The sequence below is a fragment of the Echinococcus granulosus genome (assembly GCF_000524195.1).
Source record: "Echinococcus granulosus chromosome Unknown EG_S00015, whole genome shotgun sequence".
NCBI lineage: Eukaryota > Metazoa > Platyhelminthes > Cestoda > Cyclophyllidea > Taeniidae > Echinococcus > Echinococcus granulosus.
Genome location: NW_020170395.1, coordinates 1190924 through 1208363, shown reverse-complemented (window position 1 = coordinate 1208363; position 17440 = coordinate 1190924). Strand labels below are relative to the sequence as shown.

Below are 17440 nucleotides of genomic sequence, written 5' to 3'. Positions count from 1 at the left end.
TCTATTAAGAACTCGGATTCGTCAAATGGCCTATCCTAGGGGATGGCGGCTTTCATATCACAAACAGCTCGGCAACAGTTCTCAGCAATCCATTTGTGTGATTTTGGAGCGACGAGATAAACAGGAATTCCTTCGATTCGATGCCGGTGCAATTACGGAACTAAATTTATACGATTTTTCCCTCATTAAGGATCAGATTGTTAAGATTGCCGATGTTTTTTGTTGTTTGGGTGTTTACAAATCTTCAAATTATGATCCAGTCCTGCAAGCATACTCGTCGTTCCTGGTCACTGTAACTGAGTGTAGCCTAATTGGTAAACTCCCTGATTATGAAGTTTATCGAATCACCGGCGTTAACTTCCTATGTCTTAACAAACAATTCCTTGAAGACGAATCCAATAATGAGGTGGTTTAATTTTTTGATAAGATAATACTTAGTGTGCTGCTAAGAGTTCATATTCGCATAAATTTGTGTTTCTCGGATTGTCTTATTGTTGTTATACACCGTTTTCTCCTGTGCCAAAAAGACAAACTTAGTGCGCTGATTATTTTATGTTCTTCAGTGTCTAGCTGTCATGTCTTTGTCTTCTTTTGAAAACGTGTTTTCTTTTTGAAATGTTTATTTAGACTTATGCGTCCGCTTTTCCCTTAGTTCAAGAAGCTGTTATCCTCTGGAGCATTTTATTTTGCCAAGGATCTTTCAACGGGTCTGTCATATGATATAACAAGAAGTGCACAAAGCCATTTTCGCTTGTCCAACGTGGGTTATAAGATATCGGACTCCTATGATCAGCGCTTTCTCTGGAACCGCGGCCTAATGTCTTTGTTCTTCCAGCAAAGAGTCTCTCCTTCCAAGTGGGTTTATCCTGTCATTTGTGGCAGTTTCGGCGTTTCTACACTCTACGCCGGTTTGCAACGTGCGCAGATCGGTGTGGTCTCACGCCTCTCTACTATGCGTCCTGGCACGCGCTTCAACGTTCGAGGCGTTGATGACAACGGCTATGTTGCAAATTTCGTTGAAACTGAAGTTGTACGTTTGGTCTCTACCCGTCGTCATCTGGTTTTTTGCCTTAGTCACAAAATTTTCGTCTATTTGGGTCTTCACAACACTACGATATTGAATCAATCATGAAGCTACAAAAAACCATAACCAAGTCTCATCTGGGATACCAGGTCTTCAGTCTCGTATTCTTTTTTTGCCCGCCTTACTCTATTCGCTTACCTTCCTTATCTAACACATCTTTTGGTTTATACTGCGCATCAAACTGTGAACTTCACGTTGCTAAATTGGTCTCTTTGTTGCTACACCGTTCTAATAAACCAGGCTTAATCCTGGCCAGGTCGAGCGTTATTTCGGTCGCATTTTATTTAGCCTCATGTTTGAACGGTTGTACGTTTGGAGTTTTATTGTTATGGCCTCCTCATATTCTGTCTTTTAGATCAGGGTTGATTTAAGGTTTCGCTCTTACTGGAAAAAGTTTTCGCAGTACCCTAATTTTAAAAAAAACTACGGTTATTGTCCATGGCAAGATGATCCACATTTTCCCCAGTATGAGAGCTCTTCTATTTTTGTTCATTCAATCCACTCATTCTTCTACTTCACTAGGTATTGAGTCTAGAGAGTTAATTTCTTATTCACATTGACAAGACTCAGTTGCTCTAAGTACCATTGACAATGCCTAGCAAAATTATTGGTGTGGAACTGACGCGAGACTGATCGCCCTAAGCACATTTAAAAACTGTTTTCACGCAATCACCTTTGACCCTGACGTTCTATTTGCCATTTGAAAATGAAGTAGTTGTAGACATTGGTAGGGATAAAAAACGATGGATGCATCGTAGTTTTTTTGCAGTCTTGTATATGGAATAAGTAGCATTACTTGAGCCTACATAAAGACCGGTTCTCCTCCTCTTGTTTTGCACCTTAGAGGTGGAGGCCTAACGTACTTCATGTATCCTCCTATTACTTGTGTTACGGCAATGCTGTAATTTTTTTTCATAATGCAGCCATTCCTTATCTTCCCTGTCCTTCTATATTCGAGGATGCATTCCTGCATTGTTTCTAATCTGATCTTTTTTGTGTCTTTCTTTTTGTCTCTAGTTCATCTCTGTTGACAAGCAAGTCTTAAGTCATGTCCAAATACGAGGAACGGTGCCGCTGTTTTGGGAGCAGCCAGGTTTGCAGGTGGGCTCACACAAAATAAAGATTTTCCGTTTTGTTGAGACCTCCCTGCAAGCCTTCAATCGGCATTTTGCTGAAATCCTCTCGCGTTACTCTAACACAGTCATTTTAAATCTCATGGGCTCAAAGGATGGGGAGGGCAATCTCTCTCGTCAGTATAAAGAGCACTGGAATGTCTGCGATTATCGGGTATGGAATATCTTTTTTGGCTCTGGGTTTGCTCGGGTTAGCACTACTTGTCATCAAATCTTTTCTCAATCATCAATTTAACTTTGGACGTTCTACTCGCTACATTCCTGTAAACGCTTTACCTCTTCCTCCTCCCTTTCTCGCCATCTTTTTTTTACCCTAATGACACCCCTTTCTACTGTTCGTCTGCAGCTAAATCAAGTGGATTAACAGTTTTTCAGTAGTGTTAATTTTTTAAGCTGCAAAATAACACTTGTGGCCTTATTTACGTGTACTACATGTGTGGATCACAGTCGACCATTGTTTGTCTACCTCTCACCCCCTATGGATTACCTGGTTAAATATCTATGCTCTCCTCTTCTCTTCATTTTATCCTCCTAGACAAAAATAAAATACATTCACTTCGACTACCACGCATGCGTAAATTCAAAGAGCCTAGAGGGTGTTCAATCCTTGCTCTCCTCACTGAAAAATTGTCTCGATGACTATGGCTACTACCACGTGGATGGGACAGAGGTGAGGCGCCTTCAAATTGGCGTGGTAAGTCTGCTCACCTTAAATTTTGGACAGTGACTTCCCTTAATTTCAAAGTGGATTTTTAGAGGAAGGAGTACTCTCCTATCCTATTGGCGAGGTAGAATATATACTTTCGTATTTTAGCCTATGCCTATTAGTAGTACTTTGATGCGTTACCTGTGCATGACAAGCATGGCGTAATTAAGAGGTCTTTCCGAAGTCTTCTGCAATTACTCTTTTACTGGTAAGAGTTGAGAGTGTCATGTGAATGCATCGGTTATGCAACTTTCACATCAACCGCATCAAGAAGGGCGAAATAGCCACCCACTCCATTGCTGTGCTTGCAAAGGGAAATGCATAATTTTTTTCCAGATAGAATCGTTAAATATGTAGACAACTAACCACATTGTTATATCAGCTAATAGAGTAGCCAGGACTGGAAATCGACTATAAAGTTTCAATAACTCCTTGAGACCCTGGGCCAGAGCAGTAGGACGGACAGTAATTGAAGGAGGCTATGAAGAAGATGAAGGCTGTATCGGGGCAACATAAGCAATTCTGTCCCTACTCTACTACATATGTGCACAGTCTGCGGGAGGTGTATTGATGCCTTAGAAGTCTACGGTAGTGGTACTTCTTTGAGATGATCAAGAAATTAGAACACTGAAGGCATTTCACATTGCAGATGGGATCTCATGACTTCATACACCTTTCAGAATGATAAATTTGTCTCACTTTTTACCTTTCAGGTGAGAACGAATTGTGTCGATTGTTCAGATCGAACTAATATAGTCCAGACCATGATTTCCACCATGCTGCTTACCTCGCATTTTCTCAAGGCGATGAATCTCCTCTCGTCTACAGGCAATCACACGGAGCGACACGCTCAAGAGATTTTTCGATCCGTGAGTTTATGTATGTGTACTCTTGGGGAACCACTTGACTAATGCGTTACTCATTGTGCCTCATGGTTAGAAGTGGACGTACCCTATTTCGAAGCACTTATTAGCTGGATGGATGAATGAATGAATGAATGAATGCATGTCCACCATGGATTTGCTTCCTATTCTCTCAAGAGAAGCGTGTCCGAAATGCGAGAGTCGCCCAATTCGTTACAGTGACAAATGTGTCCTACTGCCTAAAGTCAATGCCTATTGTCATGGTCCAGTCTAGGCGACAAACAACCTTGGTAGTGCATGCGTGCAGTCACGTAATGGTGAGGTCTCTTGTGGACGAAGACGTAAAATCACAGAGATCCACACTCTTACAGGAGACCTCAAGCACGTCCGTCAGTGGGAATTTTCGATCCCGACGGCTGTGTAGTTATTCCTGCAAACATCAACTCCCTGGAAGGCCTGATTCTGAATTACCATCGCAGCATATGGCGTTAAATTGTCTTGAACCTGCATCTTTTGGTGGAAATAGTGAAATCGGGTTCTAAAACAGCTTCCCATTGATCAAGCGAGGCTCTGCCCTACACATCCCTCGAGGATACACCTATAGAGAAGCTTCCACTAGCATTCTAGAATGAAAGGCAAAATTGGTTTCCCCTCCTCTTCCTTAATTATAATATCCTTCTACAAGGTTTAAAATGTCGTTAGGAAGTGCAGTTAACTTTGAATACTCACTCACATTCAAGACAAATTTTTTCGAAGAAACTACTCTTTACCTCTCACACCTAGTAGGAAATCTTGTTTAAGTTGAGCGTTGCTTCGGCTTGCTTTATTACCGGGCATTTACTTCTTAGCTATGGCTGGAGAATGGCGACAACGTGAGTCGAATATACACAGGAACGGGTGCATTGCGTAGCGACAGGTCAAAACTGCGGAATGCACAACGCAGTGCTGCACGCACTATCAAAAACAACTTCTTTGATAGTGCCAAACAGGAGGCCATGGTTTCAGTGCTCAACTGCTCCAGTCTTGTTGGGTGGCAACGTCTGGTGGCTTGTGCGTCTTTTTATTAAATTCATGCATCCCTTTTTTGACACAGAATGTACATTTATCCAGAAATCACTTGTATTTATGTAGAGAAAGGAAAACCAGTCCTACCTAGGTGTGCCTTATAACCACTTCTATCTGAGAAGTCAGCTATATGGGTGGGGCTGATAAACAGGTAATTCGTAAAAAAGGTGGGTCCGAAGGTAGGGTTAAAAATCACCTAAGTGAGTGCCAGGGCCACAAAGGTATGTGTCGGCATCTCTTTTTAACTAGGGAGTAGATTTCCCTTCTAATGTGGCGAATCTAGAGTACCTCAGGTCTAGAGCCATAAATAAGAGGCTTTCAGGAAGATAAGTACGTAGAAAAGCGCTGTGGTCTCTTAAAACAATGCGTTAGTTGATCTATTGTCATATCCACATAGGCCAATTTCTTCCACCGAGACTGCACTTCCTACCGCAGTCGGTTTTACAAAATATTCTCGACCGAAACGCCGAATTTACACGCCGTGAACGGCTAAAGGTCTTCATCGGCACCTGGAATGTTAATGGTGGACGAAACGTGCGATCTCTGGCTCACTGGGATAATAACCTTTCTGACTGGCTGCTGGAGAGCCGCCATAACTACACCGGTTTTCGGAACCCCTACGTTGAGTCGGAGGCCTTTACTCGCCCTACGGATATCTTCGTAGTGGGTTTTGAGGAGATCATCGATTTGAATGCAAGTAACGTGGTGGCAAACAAACAGAGTTCGGAGAACCAGCAGTACTGGGGCACCACACTGCAGACTCTCTTTGACCAGGCCTCGGAGACAGGTGAACCCTACGTCCTCCTCTGCACTACCCAACTCGTTGGTGTGTGCATCTTTGTCTTCCTTCGTCTTGGCCTCTGTGAATACGTTCGTGGATTGGCCTCCGCCTCTGTGAAGACTGGATTGCATGCCAAAGCTGGCAATAAGGGTGCTGTTGCTGTGAGGTTCCAGGTTCGTTTTTCCATTCCATCTTAATTTGCCTCATCTCTTTCACACCATTTAATTGAGTCATTTTAACGTCTTTTTTCTCTTGTTGAGCATAAGCTCACTCACTTACAAACCTTTGATTTTGCAGGTTTAATTTCAGTGCTAGTAAAAACCTGCTTATCATTATCTTTATGTGATAATTTATCCCTCACGTACTTTAGGGACCAATATGTCAATCATTACGATTTATATCTTTTTTCTTTTTTTCTTTTCTCATTGCATGACTTGTTTTTTTGAATTAACTTTACGATCTTTGTGAAAGCTCTACCCTGAGTTTTCGAGATATGGTTTTTTCTTCCTTTTAGATCGGTGCAACCTCGTTGTGTTTCTGCTGTTCCCACCTCACCGCTGGCCAATCAGCTTACCGCGAGCGCAATGCCGAGGTTCTTGACATCTCTCAGCGCCTCACTTTGGCGCCGGACAAGCGTAGCGTCCTCTCGCATGACTACGTCTTCTGGTTCGGTGACCTTAACTACCGCATTAATCGGCCCAATGAGGAGGTGAAGTCATTGGTCACCCGCGCTGCATGGTCGGAGCTTCAATACAGCGACCAGCTCTTGGTGCAGCGCAAGGCGGATGCAGTGTTTAAGGGCTTTAATGAAGGTCCGTTGTGCTTCGCGCCCACATATAAGTACGACCTCTTTTGTGATGACTACGACACCTCCGAGAAAGCACGCTCTCCCTCTTGGACGGATCGCGTGCTCTGGCGGCGGGCTAACATTGCCTTCAAGAAGTCCTCTTGCAATAACGAATCAGATGAGCAGATGCTTCTCAAAAATTTGCTAGTCTACTACAGGGCGGAGATTAAGACTAGCGATCATCGACCTGTTGCTGCCGTCTTCGATATCGACATTCAAGTCGTACGTCTTGGCTCGTCTGATTAATTGAAGCAGCGCTTATCTGTCCAGCTATCTACTTGTCATCATCGTTAAATTTACTTATCCATCCATCAGAGCTCTCAAAAGTTCCGTTTCCGGAGGAACCACAGTTTCTTTGGTATTCTGCTTTTTTGAGATTATTAATTCACTCTAACTCTTTATTGCTCAGAGAACAATTGAGTTAGTTAATTTCTTCATTACTTCAAAAATTGCGCACTTGCTTCTTTTACATGTGTTTCGCATGTTCGCATTGGCCTGAATGTGATGCTGATGTTGGTAGCGGTGCTGCTTCTCGTGGTCACTCTTCTGCTTCGACCGAAATAAGTCCTCCGGTGAACTCCAAATAACCCGACGACTGGATGAAATATATGCTTAATGAGTTTGCATCGTGAGGAGGATGTCACTTATCTGTGGTGATATATATATATAATTTAGCCCTGTCCGTGGTTTCTGGATGGATGGTTCTAACTACTGAACGATGTACTACGAGGAGAGGAGTGGTTTGGATTAGAGACGTGATAAATCTTTCTTTGGGTGGCAATTGTGATTCGTTGAAATTTGATCTGACAACGCCTGGAGACGAAATTGGAGAATTGCCAAAAGTAGGTACCGTTTCAACCCCCTCCATCTGGTACCATCGTGGCACCTCGGATCTTCTTTGAAGTTGCAATAAGTTTTATCTGTGCGAGAGAAGGCCTGAAAGACATGCAGAATTTTAAACTCCCAAGACAGATGGGACGCCCGCGTATTAAATCACTGTACATCTTTTTTCCCACGTTATATTTTCAACCAATTCTTGATGTTGGCTACGCCTTAGGTGAAGTGATTTATTCCTAAAAGTGGCATCTACGAGGCATCAGGACTGTGGAGTTATTTGTGGATGGCCTTTCCAATGACGCCTTGGGGATATTCGTTCATTGGGAACTTCCGGCTCGTCTAGGGCTGGTGGGATGCGTAGCAAATAGGAAGAAGCGATTCTGCTAAAACATTCATTTTCATTCTTGTGTGAAAAAAGTAAAGAGGCACTTGATAACTGCTTTTTGCCATAGATGAGATGTTTCTGATAGGCGATAAATCGCTTGTTTCTACCTGACAGCGAAATTTGAAAACTCTCACAGCTATCGGTTAAGGGAAGATGGCAGGAGACTTTTAACGGCATAGCCCCCACCTACCTGGCCCATTCTCCATTTTTCATGTTCAAACGCAGCTGACTTCAAGTGCCATCACCCTCATGTTTTCCACAGGTGGAACCAACAAAACGTCGTCAAGTTATTGAAGAGGAGCTTCTCGCCGCAGGACCCGGTGATGCTACGGTTCGTATCAATTGGATATGCGGAGACACTACAGTCACAGCCGACGCCATTCATCAAGCCATTGTGGAGTTGGCCGGCTCTGCGGGCACCATAATTCTCACGCGTCCTCAATGTAATAACCAACTCCTTCTCACTTTCTCCTCGCCTCCGTAAGTCACACTCCGATTCTCAATGAGTCCCAGATGGGTGTTCTTGCATATGAACCAACTTTCTTTTTTTCCCATCACGTGCTAAATCGCTTCCAGCCGTGCACCCAAATAGTTGGATGAATAAGGTTTAATCTTCTATACGCAGTCTTATTTAATGGGATGTTCTTATTTGAAAAAAAGGAATTCTAGCTCGTCTTTCAAATTCCATTTCTCACCACAAAAGTGAGGCTGTAGAGGCAGTCCGATGTCTGAATGGCAACAAGGTGTCAGTGGAGACATCACGTCAAAAGATCGTCCTCTCAGTTTGTCTCAACTCGACACCGCGCCTCCTAATGAAGGATAGTAACGGAATATCACACAGCCTTGAGGGCGTCTTGAGTGGATCGCGAGTTCTGGACGATCCAACCCGCGAGTGGCTGGAGGAGATGCGGCAGCTGGTGGACGAGGCAGACGAGGAATACCTGCGCACCCATGGGCCTAGTCCTGAGCATGCGGTATTCCAGCCCACCGTCAGTCTGGCTCATTTACGTCGCAAGGAGAATGTCGCTGCAGATGAGGTGCGTCGTCAGCGAATTGTTAGCATCCTTTCCAATGAGGATCAGGCCCTCATTAACCTCTGGGATGATGAGGATGAGGAGGCATCTGCTGCCATGTCATCGATAATGGTGAGATTGACGGAACAGAAGGAAAAATGTGATGTCTTTCATTCCGCCGTTTCACCTCCTGGTACGCTGTTCTTCCTCTGTCTTTCTCAGCTGATTTAAACTAAATAATTCCTTTTTTGCCATTTCTCAAACGTCTAGTGTACAGGCTGGACTTGTTCAAGTGATCTGGATAGTCTTTGATGCAGATCTCTTTTTTAGATCTTCTGCTTAAATTTCAAGCTTTATAAAAGAAACTTAATGCCCTCTCTGAGTCCGTATGCGACACATGAATGACCGTTTTACTCATCGTTTTCTCATGAATTAGTACCCCCACGACCGCCTCCTCCTGCTCCCGCGGTGCACCTGCCAGATCTGTCAATGTTAAAAGAGCTACTGCCTCCAAAACCGCTTCTTCACCCGGTGCATAGTTGCATTGACCTTCTCAGTGAACTGGACGACAGTGAGTACGCTACAACAAGTGGTCAATTCCCTACATCAACTCTGCAACCGCTGCCTCCAACTATGGGATTTGTGAGTCCCATGTCGGCAAGTGTATCACCACAGCACACATCCCAGCTACCGCCGCCTCCACCACCGAAACGTCTTCCGCCTCGGCCGCCACCTCAACTACATCCTTCGTCTCTTAATGCCTTGCCACAACATCTCGTCGATTTGTCCGAGTGAGCTTTGGATGGGATTTAATCCCCTTACTCCTTAGACGAGGAAACTTTTGTGATGTTGAATTGGATGCAAAAGCTCCTAGGTCCTTGACTCTGACACGGTTTGGTTGTAGCCGTGTCACTTTGAAATTTGACATTTTCTGTCGAGGTAGACAATACTCGGGGTTGTAGTGTGCCTCTCTCGAAAACCAGTCTTACATTCTGGAGAAAGAAGGTTACGTATCGTTTATTTTTTATTTTTTAGCCAACCCACATTTCCCACTAAAACGGTAAGTCTTCCTGCTTCGCAATTTTTACTCAATGTCCTTTTTGTACTCAAAAAAAGTGTTGTTCAGTTATTTTAAAAGCAAAAATTACTGATAAATTCTGACTACAGTGTTTAGATGGGCTAGGCATGACAGCAACCTCAAACGGCGTTCTTGTTCAAATTTCTTGAAGTTGCCAAACATTCTATAACGTCGTATTCTTGCTCACTCCCTCATGATTGAGTCGGACAGGACAGAAATGTACTTCAAATGGGCTGGTAAGTACCCGAGAGCCAAAGTTGATCCGATTTAAACACAATCCGTCTCTGCTAGCCACTCGTCAGGATCTCTGTGCTGAAGCCTTGGGAGCTCGAAAGGCTCCAAGAGAACATGTACCCTTATTTGCACGCAGAATTCAGATCACGAATCTGACAGAACTGGAGCATGCTTCTCCAGTAACCGCTGCAGAATCTGTCGGACCAAAGACATGGGTCTATTGACGAACAGCATTGTGGAGTTTCAGTTCCACATTCAGCAAGTGTGGAGGCACTGATGATGCATGGAAAGTTCAATTTCCACTACGGAACATCGAAAGTATCTAAACTTTATCCGGTCTCGAGACTCCCGGATGATCCAATTCTACGGATGAATTGAGAGTCTTTCTAGTCGGGTATTAGGAGAGTTACAAATGTCTTAAATCGTCAAAATACTCTTATTTCGAGGAGGTTGGCGATTACTCCCTCCTTGCTCACTCTTTTCTCTTAAATGTTCATTTCAATTCTTCTGTAGAGCACAATGGAGCCCACGACATCCGATCGTGATGAGGTGAAAGAGAAGGCGTGTTTTTTGGCACTCTCACCGCCGCTGATGCCAGAACGACTACCTCCACCTCTGCCCGAACGGCCTAGGTTACCCACCTTGCAGCCAAAGTGAGGATGGATGTACTTCACAGAAGCATTCCCTACATACCAACTACCTGATCATTCCAACCATGCATTTGCCAGTGTTGTGTCAACCTCCTCCATCCGCGAGATCATTAATTTTCAGCGCTCTACTGTGACTTTGATCTATGGAACATTCCCCTTTTTATGTCTCACTCACCCTTCCCTCCCCTCCCCCGCCCCTCTATTTCTTTCTTGTGATAATTTGAATTGCCTACCACACTCAATGTATCAATGTTGTGCTTCGCATAGCTGCTGCTTAATCCACTGGGTCAGGTCGGGTTACGTCAGGCCATTTGAGTGGAGGCACCTTCGCTATCTCATCAAATCAGCTTATTACACACTCAGTTGATTTAAAAGTGCATTTTACTACCGGATTTAGTCCTTACGTAATCACCCACCCCCAAACCCCCTGTACCATAGTTGCAAGTGGATTGTGCTGGAATTTTCACAGGTGAGTCGTGATGCGATCAGTGATGTCAATTAATATTTTCACTTGTAAAGCAATACGTGAACTCCGAGGTCACACCGCTGCCCGTCAAAGCTACTCCCCATTTGGTATTTCATTTGACCCCTCGAATGCTGAAGGGGAGAATTCCTGCCGGCGTACCCTCCATTGAAGGAGGCAGAGGCACTCCTCCACTGTAGACATAGAATGCGGAGCAAATTGCCAATCGGAGGAATCACTCCAAACGCGAAAGGAGACATTTCGGAGGCCACCTTGAGGCAGTAGGTGGTGAATCTCTAAATACCACATTTACCATGCATAGGAGAAAGGCTTCGTGACAACTTAATACTTGAACAGGTAGCACACACCACACTTGTCAGTGTCGTAACGCGTTTTGACATGAAGGTGCGCAAACCATTTGGTTGTCGCTTCACACGTCAGTGCTTTCGTCTCACGTAGCTCACCACAAAAAGAAAAAGTGCACCAACCAACGTCCTCGTATCTGACGCCCATTGCTTACTCAGGCTTGATATCCACTCCATTGCTATGCCGTTTGACATTAGCATAGCGCAAGTGTAGCCCCTTTTGCCTGTCCAAGGCCGCCTGCAACTATTTCGCAGTTAATGCAAATGAGGTGAAAGATAAAGCGTACAAACTATCAACCCAGTAAAAAGTTTAGCAGACACAAACTTGTTTCTTTTTTTCACTAAAAACGAAGCTAACAGATTTATCCACACGATCGGCCATACGCAAGCTCACGATGATGTGGCCACTGCTCTTCAACGACGAGATAGAGATGAGTATGAACTGCGCGATGAACCGGAATACGAGGAGTACGAACGCCGACGTCGACGTGAATACGAAGAGCTGTGTCGCCGACGACGTGATCGATCCGAATAGGATCTCGACCTTCGACTCCATGAGCTTTTACGACTGCGGGAGCCACGACGACAGTGATGACGACGGCTGCTGGAGCGAGAACGGAAGTCACCATGTCGGCGACTCAAGCTGCTACGACGGTGAGGGCGTGACCGACCCGTGCTTCTACTTCGTCCGCGACGTCGTCCAGATCTTCTTCTACGAAATGACCTGGATCTGCTCCTGGAGCGAAAGCTAGAAGCGTCCGAGGAGGAGCTGCCAGATGAACTACTTGATGCTGAAGAGGCGGATGAGGAAATCGATCGTGACTTCGGCTTTGGGGCGGATTTGGAACTCTGTGTTAATGAGACCGAATCGATGAGCAACAAAAAAATGTGATTTTCTATATTTGGCGATAACTTACCTTGACTGCTGGAGCTGTTGGTTTACTCTCCATGGGTGCTTCAGATATCGGTGCCTTATTCCCATCTTTTAAATCATTTATTGGCAACTTTTTTGGGTTCTTTGGCTCCAATTCAATGTCGCTCACATCCATATCAACCGAGGTGGGGTCAGCCGGCGCCGTCTCTAAACTACCCCCGATTGCAAGTTTTACTGGACTAATTTTAGCTGATGTATTCAACCCTGGGGCTGTAGCATCCTTCTCCAATTCATCATCCGCCTGCCATCGACTGGTTGTCCACGGTCCAATGGTCGTTGGTGAAGCTGTAGTACTAACGTTATCCTTTTTCTCTTCACCTTCTCCCCTCTTTTGTGACTCCTCCTTGTTTGCCACTGCGTTACTCGATGGTGGGTGATCCCGTTCACTACTAATTGCTGCAACCGAACTGGGTTCGGGTGGTAACGGGATCTATAAGTTTGGAGAGATGTAATACCAATAACTTCTAACTTTAGTTCCGCCCGCAAATCTGGCACGAAAACTCACTGCAGCAACTTAACTGAGAATGATTCGCAAAAAAGTAAAAACTCCGAATGAAAATGCACAGGCACTCAATCAATGAGAACTCACATTTAGGGGTGACGTTGAGCCAGTGGGTAGAGCGCTGAAATCAAAAGGGTGACGTCTAGATTAGTTAAGCGTTTTCATGAGGATTAATTGTACCAATTTCTTGCAATAAGACTTAATTGAAAAAAAAAAAAAACCTTAGAGATTCACTACTCTCCAAACGTGGGGATTAGTCAATGCAAAAAACCAAGGAAAAATGAAATAATTTTCGCCAAACTTACGCATCATAGAGAGTCGAGTCAGATGTTTCCTTTGAAGCGACGATGGGATCGGCTTTGCTCTTGATTGGCGACGGTGACCTACTTGATGGAGAGTGAGTACGTTTCTTTGAAGACCTCGGAGACGAATGATGTGTCGACACGACAGGGTTCAAATGGCGAGGCGAAGATCTGGAACGTGAAGAGGACGATGAGTGTCTAAGGCGTGGTGAGGTTGGAGGACTTCCAGGAGAAATATCACGCCGTCTAGACACTTTCAACAGACTATCCCGTTTTCGAAGGACCTGTTTTCGACGTTCTTCCCATCTAGGAGGAAATTAAGGAGAATAATCATCGAAGAAAATATAATCCACTTCCGCGTAAGTTACTTGTTGATCAGATGAGCGGGAGGACTGTGAGGAGAGCCGTGGTAGTCCCCACGAGTTGGCGAGAGCTTCCGTCTTTCCACACTCCCCAAACGGTTTTGACTGGTCTCCCTCCTTCTTGTTGAAGCCAACTTTGATGATATCGGAGGTGAGTCGCGACGGGTTTCACGTTCATTTGATCTTTTTCGAGATCGGGTGAATGAGGGCGATCGGGACCGCGAAGGTGAACGCGATACTTTGTGCTTTCGATCAGATACCTATATTGGGGGAAAGATGATGAAAATCAGAAAAATTGTTTTAAATTTAGGTATCTGCAGCCGGTTTCAATATTCGTGGTCACAATTCCACTCCCATACACGATGCGACGAGGGAGATGGGGAGCGTCCGGATTTAGATGAACGTCTGGAGTTGCTTGCATTCCTTCCGCCCCCCTCTACACGAGATCTATTCTGACCGCGTGAGAGAGCACTATGTGATGTTGGTGGCGGCGGTGGCGGACTTGGTGTTCGCCGCTGATGATATCCGTGCCGCAGATCTTCCTCTTCCGGCGATGGATCATCCACTCGCTGTCGTCGAACGGGTGGCGGAGTGGCCTCAGGCTCTTTTACCCAACGTTCATCGGAAATTTCCGCAGCAACTCGCCTGAAGGGAACGTCGAAAAAATGTAAAAATGACGATCAAAGGAATGAAGAATGCGTCTATCATCGCGCAAGATATAGCCATCGACGCTGAAAAATAGGTTCCTCAATCGCCACAAATAATCGCATCAATAAATTATACTTACCGAGAGTATCTCCTAAAAGTAAAACTTTCTCGTAGACAAAGCCCATTAAAATCTATTTGTCCGATAGATATGGACATACAAATGTATACGAATGACTTCCTAAGAACATTCAGATCGACATTTCAAGGTTAGAAATTATTTTAGCTTTCGACATAGAACGGCACATTAAGCATCTTACCATGAAAACGCTACAAAAAAGATAAATTTTTGAGATCTAAGATACGCCAAAGAATCTCTCTGCCAGTCACCTTATAGGAAAGAGAAGCTAGTAAAACAAAGACTCAAGATTTACTGGTTAAACATACTTTTGAGCTTTATCTCGGCTTCTGTCTCCTCTTCCACTACCCGTGTTAACAGGTGACATGGCCTTTGCATTCCCTTCATGATAAGGACTTTGTCTATTCATAACCGAAGGACAATCACTGTGATTTTTATCCGGCCCTCGTCCCGTTGTATTCAATGGCGATCTAGTTCTAACATCCCTCATGACATTTTCTTCTCTGAAATCCGAAAAAATCACGACTTTGAGAAAACATTGCTAATTTGTGAGAAGCAAATTAGGCAGTAGAAAAAAGTAGGTGAAAAAGCTTTGCAGACTCAATAACTTTCACCAAAGCTAAATCTTGAATCAATGCCATGGTGGAGTGATTGTTTTACACATTTCTTACAAATAAATGGACAATAATTAAACTTATAGTAAAAGCATTGCCACAATAGGAGTCTAGAAATGTTACAACAAAGGGCATAAAACATTAGAAAAAAATTAAACGATTACTAAGAATCTATTGACTCACATTAACATCCGAAAGATACCAAAAGGCTGCAACAGTATTAATCATATTGGGTTAGAGTTAGATAAACAAAGAACACAAGCAGAAGTGCAACTAGATGCATATCGCTACTCACCGACTACTACCTATCTGCTCTCGAAATTGTTTAGTTCGTGATCGAGATTCGTCTTCAGGAGATCGTCGCCGAGATCTACGAGCCGCTTGATGCCAATGCTCAGGAGTTAGTCCACGATCACGACTACCAGAGCGTGAATCTGGCGTCCTATAGCGCTGCAAAGAATGTGCGTTAAAATGAGATAAAGTATTTACAGTTCAGCCCCCCATCCTCCAGTGCAGTTAAACTTAAAAGGAAAGACTCACCACTTGGCCTCGACCCTTGACTTTTCGTCCCGACTTAAACTTTAATGAGTAATTCTGGTTTTCTACATATCTAGCATAAAAAGCATAAGCTTGAATAAAGTAAAAGACTGGCATTTCACAGTTTTTCGTCTAATATAATTTTAAAAAGGATCTTACGAAGCTTTATTCGAGTTTGTTGGGCTCGGTCGATATAAGAATTTGTTCTTAGGTATGTCAGGTATTTCTTCTGGCCTAATTTTCACAGAATCTGAATCGGATCCAAATCTAGCGAAAAAAAAAATATTGGAATGATGAGAATTCCTACGAAGAGCTCCGCCTTCTTCGAGACTTCTTCTTCTTCGATTTTTTCGCCTTCTTCTTTTTCTTCTTGCTTTCCTTTTTTTGATCATCTGACTTTTTCTTCTTGACTTAAAGAAATTATTTGATAAACAAGAACATACTCGGAACAAGTTCACCGCAATTAGCAATCACAACAGGCTTTATAGGTTTGTATATTCGAGTATCGGACACAGGTACAGCTTCAATTTTAGCGACCACCTCTCGACCGGACAGCACATGACCAAATACCATATGTTTACCGTTTAGGTGAGGAGCAGGAGCGGTTGTTCTAAAAATATGAGGAAGTTGCGCAAACATACATAAAAAACTGCGATCCATTCGTGTTAGGACCTCGATTGGCCATCGACAACAAAAATGGTCTATCATGAGGCAACGACATGTCCTCATCTGAAGCAATAGTATAAAAATTATGGCTCACCAGCGAAAGTGCCACCATATATAGACTCGCCACCAGTACCATCACCATTACTAAAATCCCCTCCTTGAATGATAAAACCCTTAATGATTCTATGAAATGTCGACCCTTGATAATGTAGTGGTTTTCCTGTCTTTATGCCGATCCCACAAATACCTAAAATCATGCACAAAATCAACGAAAAAATACCTTGACAAAGCTTTTTAAAATTGTCACAAGCCTTCGGGCACTTTTCATCGAATAGCTCGAGGACAACACGCTCAGCTAAAGGATGGAGTTGGAAAACGATAACACATACGTTCAGCATCACCAATCTTGATATCCAAGAAACAGCGTGTATTGAACCTCTTTCCCATTTGCGATAACAAGCGAAATGATGCGCTAGGACCTTCGAAGGGAATAAACAAAATCAAGTTGATACTTTATTATAAAACCTTAATAAACATGCATAATTTGCACGTATAATTTGATCTTTAGCGTTTAAACCTTGTCTACAAAGAGAAGTTGTCTCATAGAGGGTGTTTATTTTGAACTTTCAACTGGAGTTTACCATCTATACCAATAACCAAGCAAAAAGACTTCATAATATGCCTTTAAAATTTTCTTCTACTACAAATCTTAAAACCATCAATAGGAGACTCAGGCAGATTCATTAAGGACGTTTGACTTGTCTTTGTGAGATTGACACAACTAACTAGGTTTTACTGTAGCCCCCCCAAAACTTCCCTAAAGAAAAAAAGTCAATATACCCTAAATTACCATGCTCTGTTGAACGCGAAAAAGAGCTAAAGATTACTAGCGTGGCCAGCAGGACTGTTCATTCGGATGATTTATAATGGCAGACCAGTGAATAAATCGTTAAAAACTGAGTTCTAAGTAAACAGTTGTCTTATTAGGCTGTTGATTGTGCGTTGCTTTTAACTAGCTTCCACGGCAGCCTTTAAGAGATAAAAAAATTTACTTGATCAATGCTTTATGAAAAAAATCTACAAGCTACATGTGCCTGGCATAAAATATTATGCAACTAAAAAGACGTCACTGAAATTACTGCTGCACATTGGTGTTTTTACATATTCCAAAAATTTGCTCTGGACTCAAGTTACCTTGGAGAGAAATAAGGAAATGTGCTGGGCATTACACTTGA

General features: G+C 43.5%; 1 protein-coding gene across 1 annotated transcript; it reads left to right on the top strand. All coding sequences in view use genetic code 11, as the record gives it.

Annotated features, from left to right (window-relative positions):
• Positions 1 to 25: 25 nt before the first annotated feature.
• On the top strand, positions 26 to 12039 carry EGR_03116 (Synaptojanin-1; the record flags this gene model as incomplete). Its single annotated transcript, XM_024492365.1, has 15 exons — positions 26 to 214; positions 653 to 1030; positions 2102 to 2371; positions 2753 to 2911; positions 3637 to 3792; positions 4635 to 4836; positions 5249 to 5805; positions 6147 to 6701; positions 7964 to 8181; positions 8405 to 8907; positions 9151 to 9505; positions 9544 to 9653; positions 10084 to 10241; positions 10540 to 10679; positions 11865 to 12039. The coding sequence occupies 15 exons, from the start codon at positions 26 to 28 to the stop codon at positions 12037 to 12039; spliced, it is 4125 nt and encodes a 1374-aa protein (XP_024353291.1).
• Positions 12040 to 17440: the final 5401 nt, after the last annotated feature.